Raw genomic sequence first — 9,234 nt, 5'->3', positions numbered from 1 at the left:
GACTTTGATAGACTTAGTCCTTCTCAGCAAAACAATGACCTAAAACAATTCCAAAGAACTCATGATGGAAAATGTGATCCACATCCAGAGAAAGAACAATGGAGTCCGAATGCAGAGTGAAGCAGACTTTCTTTTTTTTTGTTCTGTTTTGTTTTTTTTTTCTTATGATTCCTCCTATTCATTTAGGTTCTTCTATACTACATGACTAATGTGAAAGTACATTTAATGGGAACATATGTGTAGAGCCTATATCTGATTGCATGCTGTCTTGGGGAGGGAGGAGGGAGGCGACTGAGAGAAAATTTAAAACTTATGGAAGAGAATGTTGAAAATTAAAAATAAATAAATTAACTTTTAAAAAAGAGAAACATGAAAGAGAAATCATAAGGGGCTCAATAAGTTTAAATTGTTTACATTCCTATATAGGAAGAGGACACAAGTAACTCCTCATATCTTTATCATTATTCAGGCAGTTAGAAGGAGTCTCCATAGACAGAGCACATGGGTGTGAGTTGATTATGTTTGAATGATCTAAAAAATGGAGGGGTGAGAAAGAGAGATACATTGGGAGAAGTGGAAGAAGTAGGAAGGGAAAAGACAAATGGGAGAGATTTTCTCAACTAAATGAGGCATGCAAGGAAGAGATTTTATAGTATGGGGGAAAATATAGGGAAAGCTTTTACAGTTTGGGGAGTGGGGTGGGCAATGCTTAAATCTAACTTTCCTCAAAACTGGTTCAAAGATTGAAGAATACACACACACACAGACACACACACACAGACACACACACACACACACACACACACACACACACACACACACACACACACTACAGTGGGTAAATCTAACTTACCCAACAGGGAAACAGGAAGGGAAAGGGATAAGGGAAAGAGACCTGGAAGTGGGGAAATAGGGTGGGGAGAGGGAGCAGAGAAGATAAAATGGGTGGAATATTAAGGCAGCCAGCAGATGGAAGCAAAACAGCCTTTTGAGGAAGGACAGGGTAAAGAAAGATAGAAGGAAAAAAAGAAGAATATAGAATGAAGGGAAATACAAAGTAATACAACTCTGAATGTAAATGGGGTGAACTTAATCACAAGGGGAAGCAGATAGAATGGATTAGAAAACAGGATTCAACAACATATTGTTTATGGGAAACATGCTTGACATAAAAACACACACACGAAGAGTTAAAATGAGGGGCTGGAGCAGAATCTATATGTATACCTCACTGAAACAAAAAAATGCAGGGGTAGAAATCATGACATCAGACAAAACAAAAGCAAAAATAGAAATAATGAAAAGACATAATTTCAGAAACTGCATTTTGTAAAAAGTACCATGGCCAACAAAGTGAAATCAAAAATTTTTAAAGTAAGTTTTTCAAATGTCTTATTTCTCAAATATGTAGGGAACTGAGTCAAATTCACAAAAATTGGAGCTATTTCTCAGTTGACAAATGGTCAGAAGATATGAATAGGCAGTTTTCAGAAGAAGAAATCAAAGTTATCTACAGTCATGTGAAAAAAATATTCTAAATTAATATTAATTGGGGAAACAAATTGGAATCACTCTGAGATACCAACTCACACTTATCAGAAATGAAAGTGCTAGAGAGAATGTGGGGGGAAAGGGAACACTAATGAATTGTTAATGGAGTTGTAAACTGGTCCAACCATTCTGTAGGAAAATTTGGAAATATATACGAAAGGATATAAAACTGTGTGTATCTTTGCTCAGGAATACTACTACTCCTACATTTGTGTCACAAAGAGATCCAAGAAGAAAGAAAAGAACCTAGATGTACAAAAATATTTATGGTTGCTCTTGATGTGGTGGCAAAGGATTGGACATTTAGGGGATGCCCAACAATTATGAGATGGCTGAACAAGGTGAGGGGTTCCATAATGTGAACAAGGTGAGAGTTCTATACTCTGATGTAACACTGTTGAGCTATCAGAAAAAAATGAGGGGTATAGTTCCATTTATTTACTTTTAGTTTTCAACATTCACCACCATAAGATTTTGAGTTCCAAATTTTCTCCACATCCCTGCCCCTACCCCAAGATGGTATGTGATTTGATCTAAGATCTACATATACATTCATATTGAACCCATTTTCACATTTTCATGTTGTAAAGAAGAATTAGAATTAAAGAGAGAAACCAAGAGAAAGAAGAAACAAACAAAAATAGAAAAAGAAAGAGAAATCAAATACTATGTTTCAATCTGCATTCAGACTCCATGTGAACAGCATTTTCCATCATGAGTCCTTTGGAGTTGTCTTGGATCCTTGCATTATTAAGGATAGATAAGTCTATCAAAGTTGAGGGGTATAGTTTCAGAAAAACCTGGTAAGACTGATACAAACTGATATTGTATGGTTTACTTAAAGGCATCCCTAATATGAAAATATGTTTTGCATGATTTCAGATGTATAATGGGTATCATATTGTTTGCCTTGTCAGTGGCTAGGGGAGAAATTAGAGGAGAAAGAGAATTTGGAACTGAAAATTTTCTAAATCTTAAAAATGAATAAATAATACTTTTAAAAGAAAGAGATTATTCAACAGCCTGCCTAAAAAATTAGAAGGCCAGAGTGGTAAGTATAATGGAAGGAGGACAATGTCATCTAAGAGACAGGCAGCCATATTAACTACATAGGCTTTAGCAACACTGTAATCATTTCTCATTACATAAACAAGATCATGGCAGAGATACCTCAGAGAAACAATAAATGGTGCAAAAAGCACCATTAACGAGCTGGAGGAATTGTTCTCAGGGAACAAAAAATGGAAAGAATGTGCATTTGCCCTGTAAAATTTGTTAATAGAAATTATGCAATTCTGGCTTCAATCTGCCCTGCCTCCTGCTAGAACAGTATAAAAGTCCACATGCAGATGGTGCCAGGGACATTCACACAATCTATGCTTGATATCCAAACAAATCCCTGAATCCTGACACCATGAGCTACTACGGCAGCTACTATGGGGGCCTGGGCTATGGCTATGGCTCTGGTTATGGCTGTGGATATGGCAACTTCCGTGGCCTAGGCTATGGCTTTGGTGGCTTGGGCTATAGAGGCCTGGGCTATGGTGGCTACGGCTATGGCTGCTTCCGCCCATCTTACTATGGAAGGTATTATTCCTATGGCTTCTACTGAAAAACCTCTTGCTCCTGGTCTGTCATAAAATCCTTGTCCCCACCTTGCTTTGGGCTAATTCCATGCTTTTTGAAGAATATCAAATTCCATCAGCCTCTATGGCTAGGTGACATCGAAGAGCTACTGCAAAAAGGCCATGGAATAAATATATATGCCTCATGGAAGTGAAGTGGCAGGAACCAAGAAGCAGCAGAACCCATCCTTCTGGGAAATGATACAGAATCTCATCTTTCATGATGCAAATTTCCCCAACAACAGCTCATCTTCAGCAAGTTTGCGAAATTCTTATACACCATGGCTGAATTATCTAATAAGATACTCTAATAAACTTGTTTCACTGGCACAGCAAACTGTTATCATGTCTCCTTCTTGACTTCACTGTACTTGGGTTTCAGTCTCATTTCATGAAGAGATTTTCAATCTTGACTTCTGCTTGCATGTCACTGCAGAAGAAATGTTCTCCAATTCATCATTTGAAATGAAGTGATAAATCTCCAGATTTCTGTTCAAAAAAACCTTATTTACTTCTTAAATGTCTTCCTAAGACTTCATTTCTGTAGTTCTTAAATTTTAGTACTTCATAAGAGCCAGGATCCACTTTCCTGAAGGCAAGGCATTTCTCCCTACAAGCTGTAGCCCTTCTTACACCCTCTGTGCACATGTGGACAGGGTCTTTATGTTCAAAGCTTCTCAAATACTTCCATGTTTATCACCTCATTCTCATGGTTCATCATTTCCAGATGCAAGGTGTCCCTGATGACTGTGAGAATGTGGGCTAGCCCATCACTTATCTACCTGTCTTCCACCATTTTGATATGAACCACTAATTTGAAGTTCTGAAGTACAGCACAAGTGAGTGGCACACTACAAAGACTACAGAAGAGAATCATATACCAGTCCTGAAAGTTGTCAAGAAACCACCCTCTTCTGATGGCTCCCATCCCCTTGAGCACACTGTGCCACCATTACAGCTCACAACATTACTCTTGAGCTTAGGCCCTCCTTTTCGAAGGGGAAGTAGACTCAGGAGTTTTTTCCAATTTTCTAGTACTTTATTTTTTCCAATTAAAGGTAATTGGAGGTAAAAAGCAATTTTTACATTTTTTTAATTTTGAGTTCCAAATTCTACCCTTTTCTTTCTTCCCTCCTCCCTTCCTGAGAAGGCAAACAATTTGATATTGGTAATACCTATGCAGTCACACAATACATATTTCTATATTAATCATGTGGTAAAAGAGGCACTAAAAAAAGAAGAAAAATAAGTTTTAAAAGTGTGCTTTGATCTGCATTCGGACTCCATGAGTTCTTTCTCTGGAATAGCATTTTTCATCATCATACGTCCTTCAGGATTGCTTTGGATCATTTCATTGCTAAGAATAGCTAAGTCATTCACAGTTGATCATTGTGCAATATTGCTATTCCTATGTACAATTCTCTCCAGGTTCTGCAAATTTGACTTCACATCAGTTCACTTAAGTCTTTCCAGGTTTTCCTGAAAGCATCCTGCTCCTCATTTCTTACAGCATGATAGTGTTTCATCATAATCATATACCGCAACTGGTTCAGCATTCCCCAATTGATAGGTATCCCATCAATTTCCAATTCTTTGAAGTGCACTCATTCTTAAAAGAATGTCCTTTAAACCACTGTAACATTCTCTAATCAACTCAAATGCCTAGAGAAAGAGAGCTCTTGCTTTTCTGCTCCACATCCTGGCTTTGAAACTTTGGCCCCCAAATTAGGTCCCTTAGATGGGTCTTTAGGAAGAAAATACCCTATGTAGCAAATAGTAGGTGCTTGATAAATATTTATTGATTGAAATGTTTATTTATGGAATTTGTGTTTCAAGCAGTGGAGGAAACACTACAGCGCCATTAACAATGGATCTTATCCCTTCTGCTGTTATTATCTAAAAAATGAATTACAATTGCAATGTATCTCTCCTAAGACTTATTCTCCATTCACAAAAAGCATGTCTGTTTCTTTGGATTCACTGGCTTTTTGATGGAAAAGCACTCAGCAGTTCTCTTTTCAATTCCTGCCAAAACATATCTCCAAATGATTCATCAATCCTTTCTGAAAAAGACTTCTATAAAGGATATTTCAGTGAAAACAAATCCTTCAGGAAGATTGTTACTCTTTGGGACAGCTCACATTATGCAAAGAATATTTCATTATCTTCAGCAAAATAAAAATCACTTTTGGGGGAGAAAATGCTACCTCTAAATCTAAGATCTCCTGCCAGGGGAAACACAGAACACATCAGGTACCTGTATTGTGTGGTTGCCACTAAAAAACCTTGAGAGAGTAAGCACAAATTCCTAAGTATACTCTAAGCACAAGAGCCCCAGCTCCTTCAACAAAATCCCATAGGACTTAAACTGGAGGCTCTTTTAGCAACTCGTCTGGACTCCTCTACATGCTCTCCAGCTTAACAAAAAACTAGCCAAGCACTGAGCAGCGCGTGCTTCAGATGAGCTATCACTTCCTTTTTCCTGAGCTCTTCTCCCTTATGCCCCTCTTCTTGCAATCTCAAAGTCACAGTGGGATTTCTGGCTGTCATGTAACATCCTCCTGGGCTAACTCACCCTTTAGAGTAGAGTTGTGGAAAGTTCAGAACCTGAGAGGAGAGGAGATGCCTAGTGCTACCCCAACCACACTGAGCTCATTTTTCTTCTGGTCAATTGGAGTTTTCTAAGATGCTCTGCAACCTAGGAGCTACAGCCTGCCTTCTCTCCACTACACTTTCTCAGTTAATGATCTCCTCAGTTCTTATGGTCTTAGTTCTCTTTTCTCTGAAATTCACTAACCCAGCCCAGAATTTCCCCTGAACTCACTTGTTCAGTGACTTGTCTACATATGTGCAGAATGTAGGATCCTACACAATCTAACATTACTCGTACTTCCTATTACTTCCACATTTTAAAGTCCATAGCTGTATTGCATTCATTGAAGGCTACTCAGAATCCCTGCCTGCCTTCCTTTCACTGTCCTTGAAAGCCCTGGATATCTGGTTCCTGACTCCTACCTTCAAGAGAAACTGCTCTCTCCAAAATGCTCAGTGATTTCTTACTGACCAAAACTACTGGCCTCTTCTGAATCTTCCTTCTTCTTGATCCACCTTCAGCATTTGACACTGCTGGCCAGCTGGGGCTCTTGGGTGTGCTTGACATTGCTCTTCCCACCAGACTGCTCCTTCTTGCTCATTTTAACTAGCTCATTGTTTTGTCATGTCCATTCTGGCTGACACCTAAGTAGTTGTATCTTCTCTTTTCTCTCCATGATGCCTTCTCCACTGGTCAGAGAGTAGACCCTCCTTCAGGGTTTGAGAGACCTTCTCTCTGCCAGTCACTGCCACATTTCTAGATCCAAGTCTGCATCTCTCCTGAGCTCCACTTCCACATCATGAATTGTTCAATTGCACAATTACAACTTGATGTTCCCTAGTCATCTCAAAGCTCCCAAATCTAAAACACAACTCCACATCCACCTCTTGAAAAGCATTGTACCTCTTTACTACTTTCAATAGCACCCCTTTGCTGCCAGAAACTCAGGTTCTGACTTTGGGGAGGATATACCTTATATTTCTCTTGGTTCTTGTATTTCGAATCCCCTATGAAGTTCAGGATTTTTTTAACAAAGTCTTGAAAGTCTGAGAGTTTATCAAATGTCCGTCTTTTTCATTCAGGATAATACTTAACTCTGTAGGGTATGATATTTTCGGCCAAAGCCCCATTTCTTTTGCTCTTTGATATGTGTTCCAAGACCTGTGGTCCTTTACTGTCTCTGTTGCTAGGTCTTGTGTAATTCTAATTGTGGCACCATCATATTTAAATTGTTTTAATCTTGATGCTTTTAATATTTTATCCTTGAGGGGGGGGTTGGAATTTGACTATGATATTCCTGTGAGTTTTCCTCACAGGATCTCTTTTAAGTGGTGATCAATGAATTTTTTTCTATTTCTACTCCCCTCCCTCCTTGTTCTAATGCTTCAGGACAAGTTTCTTTAATTATTTCTTGTATCATTGTATCAAGATTCTTTTTTTGATCATAACTTTCAATTAGTCTAATTGTTTTTATATTTTCTCTTCTTGATCTATTCTCCAGATCAGCTGTTTTTTCTTATAAGATGTTTCACTTTCTTTCCTATTTTTTCATCATCCATATTTTGTTTAGTTATTTCTTGATCTCTTATAATTTCACTGGCTTCACTTTGCCCAGTACTAATTTTCAAGGTGTCATTTTCCTCCTTGAGATTCCGGATCTCCTTTTCTAATTGGTTGACTTTCCTTTCATAACCTTCTTGTTTTTCTTGAATTATTCCTATTTTTTTTTTGTTTTACCTCCATCTCTGTCATTTGATTTTTGGAGTCCTTTTAAAGATCCTCTATAAATTCTTTTTGGGCAGGTGACCATTTGACATTGCTCTTTGGGGGTTTGTTTACTTCAATATCTTCCTCTGAATATAGTCATCTCTATTCCCATAATAGTTTGCTATGGTAGGTTCTTTGTCCTTTGTCTGTGCATTTTTTTGTGGTAACAGCTTGATTTTTGTAATTACCTCTAGTCCTGGGGTATGGAAAATAGTGCTTCTTGCCCCAGATCTTCAGTTCTCCCCTCTAGCCTGGAACCAAAGCCAAACTTCCAACCTCCCGTAAGTGTCCATAGCCAGAGGCTTTCTGCCCCACTGCTCCTGCACTTACTGAGTGTGTGCTGGTTCCTTCTCATTCTCACCCCTGCCGCTCTTCACAGCACAGCTGGTTCTAGCATTCCTTGTCAGCAGAGGTTCCCTCAATCATCCCAGGCTAAAATGCCAAATCCCCTCAGTATCCTGGGGTGAAAAGTTCCTGTGGCTGGGGCCAAGGCAGACTCTCACATCAACTAACCCTAGGCCTTGCTGCTTATTGTTTAAGCCACTTGGCACTTGTGGTTAAAACAGACTCTAGGCTGGAGGTGTTTACTCTTCACAATACCAAACCTCCTCCTGGGATTTTTCTTCCAATCTTCTCAAATTGTCCCAGGAAGACCATGGTTGTGCCCCTACTCTTCTTTATCTCCACCCAGACTTTGTCCTAAGATGCTATTTTAACTCTTTTGTAGGGGAAAATCTTGAGAGCTTGGAATTTTCTGATCTACTCCGCCATCTTCCCAGAATCCTCTCTGCCTTTACCTCTTTTCACCAGAATCTTATGCCCTCTGCCTATGAAATCTTCTTCCATCAAGCATCCATGTTTGTGGCAGGTACCTTACTATTGTCATGGTCTCACTGGACTTGGAAATTAAGAGCTGCCAAGTGTAGGGACTCTGTTGAATTTCTGAGCATGGTTATTGGCACAGTGCAAATACTGGAGAGGTGCTTGTTGCTTGGGATGCTTTGGAAATGAAAGTTGGATTGACTTTTTCCATATACCAGTGACCAACCACCATCTCAAATCCTATCTGAAATTCACATGATTCTGTCAATTACGTCTCAAACAGCACTCATTAAAGCAACTGGATTCAACTGTATGCTTAAAGAATCAAAAGCCCAGGGAGACAATCGTAATTGGAGAAAGACAGAGCCATCGAAGAGATGGCTGCCTGGGTAGGGTTCCAGTAACATCAACTATAAAGAATTTGGCAACACTATAATCATTCTCATTACAGGAACAAGATCATGGCAGAGCCTTCCCAGAGAAAAAGTCAATTGAGAAAAAACATCCTTAATGAGCTCGAAGAATTATCCTCTGGGAACAAACAATGATAAGGATGTGATTTTCCCCTGGGAAGTTTATAAATGAGAAATATGCATTTCTGCTATGAACCTGCCACACCTCCTGATGCAGCTGTGTAAAAGGCCCTATGCAGATGGGGCTGTACACACTCATACAGTCTACCTTCAACATCCATCCAACTAAGTGAATCCAGACACCATGAGCTACTATGGCAGCTACTATGGAGGCCTGGGCTATGGCTATGGCTGTGGATGTGGCTGCTTCCGTGGCCTAGGCTATGGCTTTGGTGGCTTATGCTATGGAGGCCTGGGCTATGGTGGCTATGGCTACGGCTGCTACGGCCCATCTTGCTATGGA

At 39.4% G+C, this 9,234-nt stretch overlaps 1 protein-coding gene across 1 annotated transcript in view; it reads left to right on the top strand.

Annotated features, from left to right (window-relative positions):
• The first annotated feature begins 2,965 nt into the window (after positions 1 to 2,965).
• Positions 2,966 to 9,234, top strand: part of LOC118835650 (keratin-associated protein 19-3-like) — a 6,296-nt gene continuing 27 nt past the window's right edge. Inside the window, exons 1-2 of the mRNA XM_036742864.1 lie at positions 2,966 to 3,113; positions 9,152 to 9,234. The exon at positions 9,152 to 9,234 is cut by the window's right edge and continues 27 nt beyond it. Of these exons, the coding sequence (XP_036598759.1) occupies positions 2,966 to 3,113; positions 9,152 to 9,234 (231 nt within the window). The remainder of the gene's footprint in view (positions 3,114 to 9,151) is intronic.

This window comes from Trichosurus vulpecula, chromosome 2, assembly GCF_011100635.1.
Source record: "Trichosurus vulpecula isolate mTriVul1 chromosome 2, mTriVul1.pri, whole genome shotgun sequence".
NCBI classification, from domain to species: Eukaryota; Metazoa; Chordata; class Mammalia; order Diprotodontia; family Phalangeridae; genus Trichosurus; species Trichosurus vulpecula.
Note: the sequence above shows the minus strand (reverse complement) of the source record. Positions and strands in the feature narration are given on the sequence as shown.